The sequence below is a fragment of the Impatiens glandulifera genome, chromosome 4, assembly GCF_907164915.1.
Source record: "Impatiens glandulifera chromosome 4, dImpGla2.1, whole genome shotgun sequence".
Classification (NCBI taxonomy): Eukaryota; Viridiplantae; Streptophyta; class Magnoliopsida; order Ericales; family Balsaminaceae; genus Impatiens; species Impatiens glandulifera.
In genome coordinates, this window is record NC_061865.1 from 6,867,724 (window position 1) to 6,886,547 (window position 18,824).

Here is an 18,824-nt window from a genome sequence, read left to right on the forward strand (position 1 = left end):
GCCAACCAATATCTCATAGAAAACCATTTTCGATTTATTTAGCCTTATCCCTCTATATGAGTATTCTAGTGATATGTTCTATAGGAACTAGACGATCTTGTTTCGTCAAATATTTATCCCCAACCATCTCCTCCTTTACCACCAACAAATTCCATTGTTTTCCCAAATAAAACTATTATTCCCTAACTATCTCATCATTATAGACATTTCATTTTATCATCTCTTACCATTTAATTTCGGCTAACTAACATCTCATACAAAATCATTTTTTTATCCGTTTAGCCTTATCATTCTTTAGGTGTATTTTAGTGATATGTTCTATAGGGATCTTTAACCGACATCTTATCATTTAATTTCGGTTTTTATTATATCTTATGAAAACCTATTTTTGATTTATTTTTATAATTTTATGTATAAATATATAATTTTAAGATTAATAATTAAAAATAAATACTCAATTCATATTTAAAAAAATCTCATTATTAAGATTGAAGGGAAGAAACAATATAAAATTTTTTAAAAAATGTTAAAATAATAAGTCTATTTATAATAAATATGGAGAAAAGTAAAATAATATTTTAACTTAAAAATATAAAAGAAAAAAATGTAATATAAAAAGGATGACAAATAATTAAAAAAATTTATTTATTTTATTTAAATATAGCAAAATTAATTTTTAATTAAATTGTTATATATTGATGATACAATATTATTTATATATATATATACAATATTATATATATATATATATATATATATATATATATATTTATAAAAGATTTATTCTCATTAATTGAGGAGTCTCAAGCAAGTCCATTTTATAATAAATTTTATGTTTTATTCTCATTAGAAGATAAACATCAAGAATTTTTTAGATACATTTATTGAGGAGTCTCAAGCAAGACCATTTTATAATAAATTTTATGATTTATTCTCATTAAAAGATAAACATCAAGGATTTTTTGGATACATTTATTGAGGAGTCTCAAGCAAGACTATTTTATGACGATGAAGAAACCAACCAACTTTCCAAAATTCACAATTGATGTTTTGTCATACTTTTATAGGCTAGTATTTCGACAAAATACAATTATACTAAAAAAAATGTTATAACATGTAATTGCGAGTAGTGTCGAGTTGTTTGACCTCAGGATCAGTCAATTCACATCTTTGTTTATAAAATTGGACGAAGCTATCAAATTGGGTCTCGTACATCCACAATTCTGCACTTGGAACAACATAGTCATCCTTAGGAAATATCTCATAATGGGGAATGCTGCCATTCATTTTATAAACATTAATTAATTCATTTTCTTTAGAATTCGTTAAGAGAAAATAAAATGAGAGGCAAAATGACATACAAGGAAGAAGATTCATATTCCATTACCCTACTATCTTCATTTTGACTAGTCTTGTTAGCCTCCAAATCGATGTCACTACTTTCATAAGAGGCTACGCTACAGACTTTTAACTCGTTTTCTGATTAAAAAAAAGTATTCTAAAACAATTATTTATAACATCTTAATGATAAATTTATGAAATTAAACATTGTAATCAAGAAAAACTTGACGAAGGGAATAATTGTGTTTGTAACAATGACTTCTCAGTTCTCACACATGATTGCGTGATTCAAGAACATTAACTTTCCTCAATTTGTCATTTCAGAAAATTCAAATGCATTTTTCCATGTGAATTGCAAGTATTACAATTTTCTGAATACCTAATTTTATTAACATCTGAAAGCCAAGAATACAAAAATAATATAATTTGAATCTATGATAAAAATTAAAACATTAATATGAACTATGTTTATACAAATTAGTAATAAACTAGAGACAATTATTCAATTCATCAATTAAAGTAGCTCAACAGCTTTATTCTCATCTTCTTGACCTACCTCATCTCTTTCCTTGATTCAACCTTGAAAACCCTAAATAATCTCTTCATTGTATCAGACTCTTGAAGTATGCACATTTAGTTCTGCAGCCTTCACCATCGAAAGATACTTCCACAATGTCATGCGACAACTCTCATTCATTCTTTCTATCATTAAAAACATCGTCCATCATCATCAAACATAGTTAAAACAATTGAAGATGGTGGAAAAAACAACTGCAATGTTTTCATCATCTTTTAAATTCAAACAACTTCTGTATCATCTTAAACACAAATTACTCACAGACCTGCTTCATTCCAACACATGTTTACAACATTCAAAAGCTTCTTCAATTCTTCCATGCAGACAATACCCTCTTTCCAATAAATAATCCCAAATCCACAAATCCATATGATAAAATTTCCAACCTGATAGTATAAAATGATCATAATGATAAAAAAGAAACATGGAAGAAGTAAAATGTAGTCACCCAACGTCCAAATGCTCTATGTAAATTACAACACTGGATAGCGAGAGGAACAAGTCTATATAGCTTCAATTACTATTGCCAAACACACATTTTAGGGTGTCAAGCTCAATATTTTCAACCACATGAAGCAACAATCTAAAGAAAATTCATTATGAAAAAAAGAGATAAAAGAAACGGAACTCAGTCCCTTAGATGTTTATGTGTTGCGATCATTGCCACAAATCATTACAGGTCTGTTTAGTTCATCACCGTTCCAAAGCAAGATATTAAAGAAAGTGTAGTTGCCCAACTGTTCTCCATTGAATGTAAACAAATGGAGATATGGAAAGAAAGAACAACACAGATTCATATAGCTTCAAGGGAACGAATCGATCGAGAACTGAAAAAATCTCGCCGATCAGATAGAGAAGCTTAACTATAAACATCTGACTTGTGAAACTAACAAGAAAGGGAAATGACTATAAACACAAAGAGGTAGAGATCAGATACAAGAAAACATCTGACTTGTGAAACTAACAAAATAAGTTACACGATTGTGAAACTAAGAAAATACTAACTATGTTTATTAGACTATTGATTAAAGTCATAAAATTTAACAGAAAATATCCTTAAATCAGTGAACAATTTTAAGAAATGATCATACATACAATTTTGATAAACTCAGTAAAGAATTTTCACCCAAAACACAACATGATAATACAGAAATACATGACACCTTTCCATCTTCTTTTTAAATTCAAACAACTTTCAGACCCCTTAAACACAGAATCACTCACAGACAGCTTCTTTCCAATACCTGTATACAACATTCAAAAGCTTCTTCAATTCTTCCATGGAGACAAATGACAATACCCTTTTTCCAATATAAAATCCCAAATTCACAAACCCATATGATAGAATTTCCAACCTGGCACATAATGATGAAAAAGACACTACAAATCGAAAAAAAAACATGGAAAAAGTAAAATGTAGTTCGCCAACGTCCTGCTCATCTTTTCAAGTTCAAAAAACATTTCCATCATCTTAAACACAGAATCACCTCATTACAACATTCAAAAACTTCTTCAATTCTACCATGAAGACAATACCCTCGTTCGAAATACAATATATAATCCCAAATCCTCAAACCCATGTGATATAATTTCCAACCTGATAGTATAAGATGATCATAATAATAATAAAAAAAGACACTGCGAATCAAAAAAAACATGAAAGAAGTAAAATTTAGTTCAATTACAGTTGTGAAACACAAATTTTAGGGTGTTAAGCTCAAAATGTTCAACCAAAATCAATCAATGAAACACAAAATCAATTATGAAAAACAGAGCTACAAGCAACGGAACTCAGTCCCTTAGGGCATCTCTAAGGGAACGGAAAACGCAGACTCAATCCCATTTTCTGCTCCAACGGTTCGGCAAATGCACCTGCAAAATAAGGGGAAATTGGACGAAATGACCCTAAATATATATACTAAATTTTTTTCATTTTCTTCATTTCGTTTCTCTCTCTTCTCTCTCTGTTCTTGTTCGTCGGCGGCGAAACGGAGGCGGCGGCGAAACGGCGGCGGCGGCGAAACTTCGGCGACAGCAACTTCGGCTATGCCTTGAATCTACAAAGATAAGAAACCTTAACCCTGAATCGATGTTTATAATACAGATTTATGCTCTTATTTCCATATCTTAATTTCAAACCCTAACCCTAACCCAAATCGATTTATGTTCATGTTTCTAATATCTCTATCTGAAAACCCTAAATCAATTTATGTTCTTATTGTCTATTATCTTCATTTCAAACGATTTATGTTCTTTTTAATGAAACTCTAACCCTAAATCAATTAAATCTGTTCATATTGGTTCATATTTGTTCATATTTGTTAATACTGGTTCATATTGGTTCATATTGGTTCATTTTTTGTTCATCTTATTGTTCTTATGTCGATAATGATATTTGCAGATCATATGGGTTCCGTTTCACGAAGGGCTTCTCGTTACGCGAAGGGCTTCTCGTTACGCGAAGGGCTTCTCGTTTCGCGAAGGGCTTCACAAATCTAATCTTGGGCGAAGATATTGAAAAAAATGGATCGGAATTCAGTGAAGAAGTACTTACAGCAAAACGAAAACCGGCTAAGTGTTATGGATGAAGGGTTTTCTCAATAGTCAATACAATTGAGTTGTTTTCATTTAGGTGTTCTATAATTATATGTTAAAGGGTTTGTTTGTAGAATTGCATTTTGATAGGGGGGAGACATAGAGAAATTGAGATTGGACTTGGATAAACTTCCCTTCATATTAAGGGACTTTAATCCAATTTGCATTATTAAACCTAATCCTAATGGAAATTAAAATAAGTTTCATTTCCTTAGATACTCTAATTAAAAGGAAGCTTCATTTCTTTTGTCTGTTTTATTTTTATAATGAGATATATATGAAACTTTTCTAATTATTAATGTAATATTGTACTTTCATCCTGTCACCTAAAGAAATTAAATGATAAACATATTTTTGTTATTTACAATTTGGGATAGAAATTTAAGATAAAACTCACCAAAATGGAATGTTTTTATCATTCATACTCACCAAGAAGTTTCAAACTAGACTAGAGAGTTATCATATATATAGCTATAAAAAAACAAAAAATGGAGGAAATGGTGTCGTTGACGACATTCATGTTCATACAATCCCTCCACTTCATCCTCCGGTTCATCACGATCCGTTGACTTCTCATAAGATCGCTCACGAGATTTCTCCCTATCACCTTCTCTATCTCTTCCCTTTTCACGGGATTTTTCCCTACACATGATGGGAAATGAAAGTGAAGAAAATTATAAAAATTATGCAGATTAAAAGATCTCATATTGTCTACTTGTTATAGGTAGTGGATGCAAGCTCTATTAGATATACAACCATCATTGCATTCTTTCCTCTTCAAAATTTAACTCAAGTTGTTCAGCAAATACATTGAGAAGGTAACATATAAAGAAAAAATTCACATAGAATTTCTAAAAAGGCTTGTGAAAGTAAAAGGCATCCTAATCAATTACCTCCCCAATTGTTTTTTATTTACATCTTCACCTCCAATCCTGGTTGTTCCTAGACCCCTACGAAGTCGACGAGGTTTCCAATTTGGAACTGTTCTACCTCGTTCAACATCGACAAGCACTCTTCTATTATCAATATTTATTCCATCAGCTTGTTTATATGCAGCAATAGGAAACACATGTAGGGCTAGGAATCAGGAAAAGAAATAAACACACACATATAAAATATAACATCGATCTATACAAATTACAGACAGACCTTTCATGCCTCTTGTGTGCACATACTCTATGAATGCATAAAGGGAAGCCCTTCGCGAAACGAGAAGCCCTTCGCGTAACGAGAAGCCCTTCGCGTAACGAGAAGCCCTTCGCGTAACGAGAAGCCCTTCGCGTAACGAGAAGCCCTTAGTGAAACGGAACCCATATGATCTGCAAATATCATCATCGACATAAGAACAATAAGATGAACAAAAAATGAACCAATATGAACCAATATTAACAAATATGAACAAATATGAACCAATATGAACAGATTTAATTGATTTAGGGTTAGGGTTTCATTAAAAAGAACATAAATCGTTTGAAATGAAGATAATAGACAATAAGAACATAAATTGATTTAGGGTTTTCAGATGGAGATATTAGAAACATGAACATAAATCGATTTGGGTTAGGGTTAGGGTTTGAAATTAAGATATGGAAATAAGAGCATAAATCTGTATTATAAACATCGATTCAGGGTTAAGGTTTCTTATCTTTGTAGATTCAAGGCATAGCCGAAGTTGCTTTCGCCGTCGTTCCGCCGCCGCCGCCGTTTCGCCGCCGCCGACGAACAAGAACAGAGAGAGAAGAGAGAGAAGAGAGAGAAACGAAATGAAGAAAATGAAAAAATTTTAGTATATATATTCACATTGTTTCACTTCGCGTTTCGCGAAGTCCCTTCGCGTTACGCGAAAAGGGTAATTTCGTCTAAAAAAAATAAAGTGGTCACCAGATCAAATTTATTATTGGGTGACCACAGAGGCAAATAACCCAATTTTTAGGGTCATTTCGTCCAATTTCCCAAATAAGAATACACTCTCTCTCCAAACAAAAAAACGCATATTTGCGTAGTTTCTGTTCATTACAGCAAATTCTTTATAAATTTATAAATAAGCTCTTCAAATATATGAATTGTTTAATTTAAATATTAAACTTGTTTATATAAATTATTTAAAACATTTAATTGATTTTTTAATTTTTAACTTTAAGATAAAAGTTATAATATTTTTTAAATGCATACATAAATCATTAAATTTTATTATAATTTATCTGCTTTTTATTTGTACGAATAATTTTTTATTTCAATCTCATGTATTTTTTTGTTGGGGTTTGTAATTTTTGAATTTTTAATAAATTTTTATAATTATTTTATATTTAAGTTTAAAATATTTGAATGATATTATATTATTGTGGTGTAATTTATAAGTTTGTAAAAGATATGTGTGATATTAAAAAGTTATAAAAAATGATGTAAGAAAGAATATTATAAGAATATTCTTTTGGGTTTGAGAATGAGTTTTTCGGTTGAAGTAGAATTACTGTTTGACGTGACATTTACACCAAAATGAGTTTAAAAATGGGTTTTTCGGTTGGAGATGGTCTTAGATGTTTATGTGTTGCGATCATTGCCGCAAATCATTACAGGTCTGTTTGGCTCATCACCGTTCCAAAACAAGATATAGAAGAAATTGTAGTTGCCCAAATGTTCTCCATTGAATGTAAACAAATGGAGGAGATATGGTAAGAAAGAACAACACAGATTCATATAGCTTCAAGGGAACAAATCGATCGAGAACTGAAGAAATCTCGTCGATCAGATAGCGAAGCTTAACTATAAACACAAAGAGGTAGATCAGAAAAATAAGTATTGAATCGGTATAGATGAATTGCAGAGTTATATAGTACAAGGAGAAAGGAAGTAGGGGGCGGCAAACAAACCCTAATTTACGGATTGGGCTGGTTTGTTTATCGCTCTTTTATAGGGATGTAAATGAGCTGAGCCGAAAAGTATCATGCTCGAGCTCGGCTCGTCTAGTATATATTCGGGCTCGAGCTCGGCTCGAGCTCGAGCCGAGCTTTTACAATCGAGCTTGAGCTCGGCTCGTATGGATTTATTTGAACTCAGGAGCCGCTCGTGTTCGACTCGTTTAAAGCTCGTTTAAAAAGCTCGTTAAGAGCTCGTTTATAAATTGAACAATGAAATGAATCCAACATTAAAATTATAATTATAAATGTAATGTAATAATATTAACTATTATAATATATATTATATATTACTATTTTTTTTAATAATTTACAAATTATATTTAAACAATATTATAATCGAACGTGTTCGTGAGCCTATAAACGAACTTGTTCGCGAGCTTATAAGCGAGCCTATAAAGGAACATGTTCGTGAGTTTACGAGCCGAATATCGAGAAGTTCAAGCTCAGCTCGTTTAAATTTTCGAGCTTTTAAACGAGCTTGAGCTCGGCTCGTTAAGACTAACGAACGAGCTTGAGCTCGGCTCCTTAAGACTAACGAACGAGCTTGAGCTCGGCTCCTTAAGACTAACGAACGAGCTCGAGCGTGTTTTTTGTCGAGCCGAGACTCGAATAGCTCGCGAGCAGCTCGGTTCATTTACATCCCTACTCTTTTATTTTGAAAATTCATATAATTTTTTTCTCAAATTCAATTGACTTTAAAAAAAATTGAGAATCTTTTCATTTATTTATATATAAATAAACAACGCAATGATAAAATTTCATATCATAACAATACAAGTTATTTATGTAGTTTTATATGTTAGGTGTTTTAAGATTTATTTATTATTATTTTTTTTTGGTATACATTTCTTTTTATTATTACAAATTTCGATTTTTGGGTTATTTAAGTTGTCCCGTTCTTTAAAAAAAATTATAATTTTATTTTTAAAACTGAACCGAATATTAAAATTCAAATGAGGTTTATACAAATTCGGTCAAATATTTGGTTTAGACTAAATATTGAACAACCCTACATAATTATACTCTTTATTACAATAATTTTGTACTTAATTATTTTTTTACTTTCACTTATAAAAATTTCAGAGATTAGAGGATTATGAAAGACTAGCGACTAACCTAATTTAATATATAATAAAGATATATAATCATTTAATTTTATCTAATAAATTATATAATATATAATAAAATATATAATTAAAATAAATAATAAAAATGAATTTAGTTTTCAGTTTAATCTTCGAGTTGAAAACCATATTTGAATTCGAATTTGTCTAAAACTTGATTTAAAAATCAAAAATGAAATTCGAATTCGGTTTATACGAATTTGGTGAATTCGAATTCAGTCGATTATTCAATTTAAACCAAATATTGAACAATGAACACCCCTACATGTGTTTGATTTTATCTGAAAACACTTTGAGTTGAAGCAATGTCATAACTATAAGGTGTCATGCTAGTTCTCCTTAATAAAAAAATTATTAAAAAAATATTTTTTCTTTATAAAAAATGGTAAAATGAATACTCGAAGAAATAATTTTATAAACATACGTTACTACTATATCACTAAGCTAAATTAAGAAGATTTCCGTGCGATACACGAATAAAAATATAAATAAATAAAATTTAATGAAAATAATAATATGTATTTAATGTTTAAAATTTGTAATAAATTACGAATAATATATTAAAATAAAAATAAAATACTCTCATTCCACATTCTATTTACTTTGATAAAATAACTTATCTCTTTACATATCTCATCACATATTTTTTTTACATATTTTTTTTGAATGAACCTCTCATCTCGTCACCTTACACTTTCACTTTCGTCAATCAAATATTTGATTCATATTTTTTAACATTTAGTATTGTGACCTCACACTTTGATCAATCAAATATTTGATTATATTTTTTAAGCACTTTCAATTGATATTGGTCTATTATCCTTCGTCAAACCACATCTCAATCAAACTTGGTTAAAGGGTTGTATTTGTTTTGTTATGATACAAGTTCGAAACATAATATAACATTTTTAATTTTATTTTTAACCGTTTTAAGTTAATGAGCGGGTTAACCCACAATCCGACTCAAGTATCCATATACTCTCACATATATATCCAAATTAACCATAGTTTATGTCTTGACAATCCGAACACTTTGAAATTAAACATCATTAGATATATATAGATTAGTTAGTTAAAAAAATTGAACTTATATTATTAAAATGTCTCGCGTTCAATAAATTTGGTGTTGAATTTAAAATATAAAGTCTTATTAGTCTAATTGGTTTAAGGCTTGTACTTGTTTTTGTTAAATTGCAAGTTCAAAACATACCTATAACATTTTTATTTTATTTTTATTTTTAACCGTTTTAAGTTTATGGACGGGTCAACCCACAATCTGACCCAAGTATTTATTTACTCTCACATATATATTCAAATTAAGCACAACTCTGGACCCGACAATCTTTGAAATTATATATAAATTAGTCTTCAGTTGTAGTTAATTTATTTAATTGTTTTTGTAGTTCATATTGGATTCTATTTGAAAATTGTAGTTGGACTTTGTCATTTAATTAATCAACCACCTTGACAAACATTTTTATATCGTGGTAAGACAAAAATTCACGGTATGGTTCATGATATGTGGACTAAGAACCGAGAAGCAATTAAAATCGTTTTTTACTAGTAAATTATAAAAATTGTAGTTTTACTTCAAATTATAAAAATTTAATTTAAAAAATATTAGTTATATATTATTATTATTATTTATCTATATAATTAATTATTTTATACTATGCAAGTTCTCTTTTCATTTTAAAAAATAACAATTTATACTAACCAATTTTATAATTTTATATATTAAATATAAAATTAATAATAAATAAATAACACTACACAATAAATAATATTTATAAAATTAATTATATAAATTTATTTATTTATTTATTTTATAAATATAAATTTGTCTTTTAATATAATTGTATAAAATCGTAAAATCAAAATTATTTGTCGTAAAATTTTATTATCGTAAATTTAAAATCATAAGAGTTTATCTATAAGAATTCAATTAAAATGAAACTTATTATTTTTTTTTAAAACATAAAATCATACTATTTTAAAAATCAATTCAAAATTTAACCGCCTTAATTCATAATACGAATTATAATACTTTTTTCTATTAAGCCTCTCCGGTTGGAGTGCCACTTCCAATATCCCTTTTAATATTTTGTCTGAATGTAAATCCAAATAAAATAATGTTAAAACATAACATATATTAAACAATTTATTTACCAATTTTTAATTATCTAGATTACAGTCTAGACCATTACCCAAAATTTGTGACAGAGGATCCCATTTGTTGGAAAAGTATTATAAATAGCCGAATAAATCAAGGGCGAACACTTGGGGAATAGTAGCCTTAAGCAAGATCATTTTTTGAGTGATGAAAAAAATAGTCTATTATTAGACTGATCCCTTTATCTATTGATTCTTGGAACCAAACAAGGACATAATAATAATATTAATAATTATATGTTGGTTTCAAAACTTTATAACATACAATGTTATTGATGGAAAAATAAAGAGATGAATCTAATTAGTTGATGTAATATGATGGCCAAGTACTATATTCTATGACCATATTGTACAAGAAATGGAAAAAAAAGAAGTAATGTACCTCTAATATGTCACATTCAAAAAGAAATAAGTTCAATTTTAAATACATTTCACAAAACTTAAAGGAATTATGAGATGAAGGAATTTATCAAAGTTAGTGTCCTTCTCATAAACAAACATAATAATGTAGATCATTTGAAAGAGGAAGGAACAAAAGAAGTTTCAATTGAATGAGATATTACTTATCTGCACAACTTTTATATGGAATAACCTTTTTTATGCCATTACTCTACAAAAAAATAACAATAATCCTCACAAAAATTTATCTGAAGATAACTTTCCAAAATTTATCATTGATACTTTCATCATCTAGTATTAGACTAAATACAATTATACTAAAACAAAAAATTATGTTATCACAGGTAAGTGTTTGTGTAAAAAAAATTATCGCTAAAATAATCTAGAGTCGTGTCTATCTGTGTGACCTCAGGATCAGTAAATGGACATCTTCGTTTGTAAGATTGGACGAAGCTATCAAATTGGGACTCGTACACCCCCAATTCTGCACTTGGAACCACATATGCATCCTTAGGAAACACCTCATTATAGGGAATGCAGTAGCTGCCATCCATTTTATAAACATGAATTAATTCGTTTTCATTAGAATTCATTAAGAGAAAATAAAATAAGAGGCAAAAGACATACGTTGAAGATGATTCATATTCCATTATTCTACTATCTTCATCTCGGTTAGTCTTATTAGCCTTTAAATCGAAATCATTACTTTCAGAGGCTACATTACAGACTTTTATCTCGTTTTCTGATTAAGAAAAAAATATTATAAAACAATTATTTATAAAATGATTAAAATCTTAATAATAAATTAATGGAATTAAACATGGTAATTGGGAAGAACCTGATGAATGAAATAAGTGTGGTTGTAACGACTTCTCACACATGATAGTGCCTTCAAAATCTAAGAAGTTGTGATTCAAGAACATTAATTTTGTCTGATTTGTCATTTCAGAAAACCCAAATGCGCTTTTCCATGTGTTGACTACTAAAGGAACTGCAGGTATTACAATTTTCTGAATGCCTAATTCCATTAACATCTGAAAGCCAAAATACAAAAATAAGATAGTCAAGACAATCATAACTTATCAATTAAAATACTCATATTTTATAACATTTTAAAATATTACATATAAAAGGTATTTTGAGCAAATAAAACATCTTTTTCATCAAATAAGATTTATAAAAGAACCAACTAGTTTTTGTAGGAAGGATTTTGGGGTTAGAACAATAAAGTTAAACACATTATTTTACATTTTTTTAACCTTGGTTCTAAAAATTACCTTTTCAAGCTCATTAATTAAGATGCGGCACATTCCTGATCTGCGATACTGAAACCCTGTGGCTACAAGTGGCATTTCAGCAACTTTCTCTCCATGAATCCTTATAACAAAACAAATTTTTTTAATACCAATGAATCCTAAGAAAACATTAAAATTGTTGGTCAAATGGAAGTTTGGTTCAAGTAAGATACCTAACGTTAGCTACGGAGACCAACTCATTATTTTTTTCCAAAATCACAGTGAAGAATCCTTCGAAATTCAAACGATTTAACTCAGATCTGCATAATATCCATGTTACACCATCAAACACCACTCGTATATGCATATTGACCAAAAGAGACATTAAATTATAATAAAAGACTTAAACTAAAAATTAAGCTAGGTAGGAGAGTTAAAAAAGATGTTTAACCTTCGACAGAAGATGACATCTTCAATAAGATCTCTTTGAGTTTCAGGATTTTTGACACGCTTAAAACACTCGTGCATCACATTAAGAGCAACATTCAGTTTGCAGTAATTTTCCGCTTCTTTATCAGGACTATCATTCGAATAAACACCTTTCCATAATGTCCATGTTAAATTTTCACCAACAGGAATACGTTTTCCCAAACGTGACCTAAGTCCCAAAAATATCTGCAATTGCAAAATCAATACATAAATACATAAATGGAGAAGTTCACCAAATTTAATCTTTTCAACATTTCAAGCATACATTACTACATTAGTCATGCCTTTTTTTGTGATTGATATCACTCTTATAACTCCGACTTCTTTGCAAAATAACATCACCAAATTTATGAAAAAGTCAAACAAAGTTATTTTCGCATAGTATTTTTGACAAAAAGAATACATAATACATACCTCTTCACATCTTTTGCTGCAAAAACAACTTTCCATGGGGACATTTCCAGGATTTGTATAGGCCATTTCCTTCAAACACTCCATATGATCTACAAAACACAAATTAACTTCTAAGTCTCTTGTAAGAATATAAAATGACAAATAATTCTAAGTTTTCTCTGCATATTTATGTGTATAAATACATAAGAAATAGTCCCCTTATGGTTAAGTATCATACACTTATGTTGGCACTGGTCACAATGGAGAAAATTATCATTTTCCACTTCCTTAGCATCTTCTGAAATTTTGATTCTCCCACAAGATCCACACAAACATGATGGGCAAAACCAGTCGCCATCAGGAAAAACCTAAATCAATGAAAAGTTTTGAAACCAGAAGATTAGATAATAACAAAAGAGACTAAACAAGGATAAACAAGATTTATCAAAACTTACCTTAAGACCAAGACAAGTAATATGATATGAGGACGGACATTTATCACACAAAATTAACTCTCCACCAATGCGACAGACAGAGCATATAGAATCGTTTATATTATAACTCATTGTCTCTTTAGACTTTTTCATCAAACTCTTTAATTTAATGCGATCTCTCAATTGTGACTGACACTCTGAAAGAGATCTTCCATCGTCCAGAAATATATTAGCATCAGACCTATGGATAGTGCTGCCTGCATGAGCCTCAAATTTAGATAGCGTAAAAACTTGCCCACAACAAGCACACTCTATTCCTTCTCGTGTAATCATTCCTTCAGCTAACCGGCGTTGATCTTTTCTATAATGCACTTTAGCCCTTGGTAACACCACATTATTGTCTATTAACCAAGACAATACAGTTCGAGGATTCGGACTAGAAGAAGTGGTTGGATTTGCTTGACTAACTCTTTTGCTAATCAAATGTCCAGAATCCTTTTCTCCCAATGTCTTTCTAAATTTCGAGGGTTGTGTAATTTCCTCAGGTTGAACAACAACTTCCTTGGATTTTGACAAACCAATTCCTTCATTTATACATTGTTTGCATATTGTTATAAGGGAAACCTCAATCTTCCCTCTAGGTGAGCAATATTGTAATTCCCTTTTACCCTTTTTAGTAATATACCAGAACTTCCATCCAAGAAAAGAGAGATGCTTTCTTACTTTCAATTGAAGAACTTTGGCATTAGTCTTCCTGTACCAAGCATGATCATCATTCTTCTGTTGGGTTCCAGTTGAAACATACTCCACCAAGGCTTCTTGATTATATTCAGGTTCAAAATGGACTTCTTCTTCATTAACTTGGAGGTTTTCTTGTAACTTATCAGAAACCGGAGAATGTAAACTTAAGGGTGGAGTCTGATCCTTTTCTGATATGGATCCAAGCAGAGTCTTACAAAGAAGAACAAGTGACATGAATACTTTCCCTTGGGGCGAAGTATAACGCATTCTAACCTTGGTTCTTCCTACATTTCTAAAAAACTCGATCTTCCATCCAATCGAAGCCAAATGCTGCCTAACTCTAATTTTTAAATCGCCTTTTCCTCCATCTTTACTCGAGGAATGACAATAACTATACACTGCATCCGGATCAAACTTATGAAATGGCACAATGTCTGTTCCTGCAATTGACCAACCATGATCGTTTCTTTCTTCTTCAAGTGTTGTAGACGATGACTTTGGTTGATCTGATTGAATTTCCAATGGATCAATTGAATTCGAGACTTCACTTTCTGTTGTGGTGTCACTTACAATGTCGGTTCCTGCAATTGACCAACCACCATTATCGTTTTTTTCTTCTTCTTCAAGTCTTGTAGATGACTTTGGTTGATCTGATTGAATTTCAAAGGGATCAATTGGATTCAAGACTGCACTTTCTGTTGTGGTGTCACTTACAATGTCATCAATAATTACTTCTTCCTCATCATCAGTTTCAACATCGAGCAACTGGAGTACTTGTTTCAAAAGTAGGCATGGATCATTTGAAATAAATCCAGACATCCCTTCTTTTTAGCTATCCCTCATATGATACACTAACTGTGTAAAAAAGGGATTTCAATCAAAAATCAAGAATGAAAAACAGAGATAAAAAAAGGGATTTGAATCAAAAAGCAACAATCTAAAGAATATTAATTAATGAAACACAAAATCAAGAATGAAAAACAGAGCTAAAAGTTCATCAGAAAGAAGAACAGGGGTTATAGAACTTACCACAAACAGAGAGGAGAGACCGAGGCAAGAAAAAAATATAATACTTTGGCAGCAATCAACCGTTTAATATTCCACGCAATAAGTATATATATATATGGAAAAAAAATATTTACTTGGATCTTTTCCATATTTATTATAATAATATTTTTATACATCAAATAATATATATAATATGAAATACTTAATTTTCACCATTTATTTTAAATTATATATAAATATTTTAATTAATTACTATCTATATATGGAAAGATATAAGTAATTTTGTATTCCAAATATTTTAATTAAAATGTGAATGCATTAAATAAACATTGACCCTTTAAACCTAAACCCTAATCAAGCTTTCAAAACCCTAAACCCTAATTAAAAGTAAAGTCCCATGTTGATTGGTTTATTTGAAATTAGAAATATTGCTCCCGTGAATTGAGCATTTTTTTATAACTGCTGAATTATTATTATTTCTATTATTTATGATTTCAAATAACCCTTTATCAAAAATAAGGTTGAAAGATTAATTAATTTATAAATTGCTTATTAAATTGTCAGGTGGATAGATCTTCTTCATTAGGGTTTCAATCTTGAAGGTGGGTGTACTTGCTTAATTTATTTGTCTTCGCAAATTGTAAAAGTAATTTTCTTTTTTACTTTTCTACAAATTAAAAAGCAAAATAACTAAGAAAAAACGATTTTATTAATATATATAAGAAAAAACATGTCTTTATTTATTTATTTATTTATTAGTAACATTGCAACTTTTACAAAGCATGCATAAGTTTGTTCAATCAAACTGAAGAATTTCAATTGACCCTTTTCTCTGTTGGGCAGCAGCAACTGTTCTTATCTTGATCCACCATTGTTGAAATATCATATCCATTAGTTTAGGCCTGCAATCCCACCCAAGTAAATCATTTATAAATAATCGAGCTTTAAACCTAAAATACATACACATCATATATTATACATACATACCTAGAGAAGCAGAAGAAGACATGATCAACATTTGGCAGCAGTAGTAGTGTCTCAGCTGCTGCTCCATCTCATCATCATCCATGTCAATGATATTTAATTGTAGCTTCAACAATTCATGTATATTCTCTTATTTCTCATCAACGAATTCTGTTTGAGCCTGCAAATGGCTCAGGGTTAGCCTTTGCTGCCAATGATTTTGATGCAACTTCAGAAGCAGAAGGTGTCCCAAATGCCTTCCAGAATCTCAATGTTTCATCTCCAGCAGCAGTTGCAATTGTGTTTCCATCTGGGCTCTGTCAAATATCAAATATCAAATACCATCCCATTAGTCAATCAATCAATCATCAATTAACTATCAATGGACAAACAAAAAAATGAACTTACTTGAGTCATGAAAAGGACTCTTGAAGTATGGCCATTCAGTTCTGCAACCTTCACCATCGATGGATACTTCCACAATGTCAATTGATTCTGGCTAAACCCATGTGAGCTCAACAACTCCCGTTCATTCTTGTTCCAAACAAGACCACAAACTTGCGAACCAGTGTTATAGGAGTTCAACTGAGCCCCGGTGTGTGTATTCCAGAATTTGATGCACCCATCTCCCCCACCACCACCTGAAGCTAACAAGTTGCTCTGAAAAGGGCACCAAGCAAGCGCCTTTACAGCAGCAGTGTGGTCTTCAAGTCTGTGAAGCCACTGGGTAGGGGAACTGGAAGAAGCCGTGGATCTATCCCAGATGTGAATCAGATTATCGTTTCCACCGCTTGCCAACTGCTGCCCGGAGGCAGACCACTTGAGCCCGCAAACTTCTTGGGTGTGTCCTATGAATTCCTCCACAATATGCTGCCTTATTCTTACGTCGTTGTTTATGATTTTTCCATCCATACCCCCAGTGGTTAGTATGTGATTGTTCCAGTCAAGAGAACCAACTCGGGAGCTGTGTCCTCCGCTTAAGGTCCTTAACTGTCTGTTTGAAGTGGAATCCCAAAGCTGGACATGGGAATCGTTCAAGCCCAGAGCAATATGGCGACCATCAGGAGCCCACTTGACGCTGGTCACAGGGCCACATTCATCATCAACCGTGACTAGCTCAGAGGTTGATCCGTCGGTTGCATCCCAGAGATAGACTGTGGAACCAAGGGCAATGGCAAGAACATTGGCGCTGCCCCAGTCCAGCAAATTCAGATAGAAATCATCAACCATGTCTGGAGCATCAAGTGTTCTTTCAGATGTCTACACAATTCAAATCAAATCAAAGCAAAGCAATTAGAAAGAAACATCCTTTCAGATAGATCATCATGCTGATATTGAGTAACAACAAATGCTACGTACCTGAGGAAAGTGACGGCGAGGCTTTGAAGATTTAGAAGTATTGTTAAGAGATGAAGAAGAAAAGGAAGTCAAGTGCGAAGGAATGGCCTCAATGGGAGTGGGAGGCTTGTTCTTGAATGCAAGTATGCGGGTTCTGTTGATGTTGAATGCCTCCGCCAATACCTTTCTGTATGCTTCTTTAGCGGGGGAGTTGTCTGCCTGATTAACCTTACCAGCTTTATTCATACCTGTGAGCATAGAATGCGCATAGTCGAAGTCTGTGGCCGATCGATTCGGTATGAACCTGTCCAACTGTTTGGTGTTCATTAAGAAATGGATTAAATAATCTAATCTAATCAAAAGGGATCGTAATCAATCGAAAAAGAATGTTAGGGTATGTTACGTTTTCTCTTTCATTTTTTCTCTGAAGAAATTGTGAATTGATAACTCTGCCTGAATCCATTTGGAAAGAAAGAGCCTGCAAAATAAACAAAGAAGAGAAAAGAATACAAAGAAAAGAAAACTCGAAGCAGATAGTCGATGTTAGATCTGTTAACGTATAAACAAACAGGCAGAGAAGAGAGAAACAGATTGATTATGTATAAACTAAACACAAAGAAATGAAATTGGAACGTATGCTTTCGATGTTAGTAAGAATGAGAAAGAGAGAAATCAATTTGTGAAGAAATGAAAGACTAGAGAAGTTTATATATACGGGAAACTAGGGTTTTTGTGATGGAAGAGATTGCCAACGGATAGTCGGCAAAATAACCGTTAGAACATTTCATGAATGGACGATAACGCCCCTCCAAGTCCCAAGAGCGAGCGAGAAGGTATGGTATTGGGCCATAATTTAATATTATATTAACGAGGTGGCTTAAATGTACTGAAATTTAATAATAATAATGATGTGACCAATTGGGCTTTAATTTAGTATATGAGATAATAGTATTAATATTAATGTTGTTCATATGGATTAATGTTTTTATTTTATTTACAAAGGAATAAGTCGCCTCCTCTCAATGGGGTGAAAGAGTTTACAATATATAGTTGTCCATTGTAAATTCATAAAACCGAGACTTCACTTATTAATTAAT

General features: G+C 31.1%; 2 protein-coding genes and 2 non-coding genes across 4 annotated transcripts; all 4 read right to left on the reverse strand.

Moving 5' to 3' along the window:
- Positions 1 to 1,107: 1,107 nt before the first annotated feature.
- On the reverse strand, positions 1,108 to 15,237 carry LOC124934577. Its single transcript, XM_047475107.1, has 16 exons — positions 13,699 to 15,237; positions 13,482 to 13,611; positions 13,265 to 13,353; positions 12,813 to 13,036; positions 12,595 to 12,681; positions 12,404 to 12,503; positions 11,965 to 12,160; positions 11,754 to 11,868; positions 11,534 to 11,669; positions 11,437 to 11,443; positions 5,407 to 5,590; positions 5,042 to 5,155; positions 3,147 to 3,273; positions 2,184 to 2,304; positions 1,362 to 1,479; positions 1,108 to 1,276 (listed from the first exon to the last, which is right to left on the reverse strand). The coding sequence occupies exons 1-16, from the start codon at positions 15,235 to 15,237 to the stop codon at positions 1,108 to 1,110; spliced, it is 3,456 nt and encodes a 1,151-aa protein (XP_047331063.1).
- On the reverse strand, positions 2,355 to 2,498 carry LOC124937202. The gene has a single exon (XR_007099310.1). It is a non-coding gene; the product is annotated as a small nucleolar RNA snoR136 (small nucleolar RNA).
- Positions 2,541 to 2,622, reverse strand: LOC124937139. Its single transcript, XR_007099250.1, has one exon. It is a non-coding gene; the product is annotated as a small nucleolar RNA SNORD25 (small nucleolar RNA).
- An 880-nt stretch (positions 15,238 to 16,117) lies between the features above and the next one.
- On the reverse strand, positions 16,118 to 18,411 carry LOC124934413 (cell division cycle 20.2, cofactor of APC complex-like). Its single transcript, XM_047474940.1, has 5 exons — positions 18,131 to 18,411; positions 17,749 to 18,039; positions 16,798 to 17,649; positions 16,414 to 16,706; positions 16,118 to 16,328 (listed from the first exon to the last, which is right to left on the reverse strand). Exons 1-4 carry the CDS (start codon positions 18,188 to 18,190, stop codon positions 16,551 to 16,553), a joined length of 1,359 nt encoding a protein of 452 aa, XP_047330896.1. The 5' UTR covers positions 18,191 to 18,411; the 3' UTR covers positions 16,118 to 16,328; positions 16,414 to 16,550.
- Between the last annotated feature and the right edge of the window lie 413 nt (positions 18,412 to 18,824).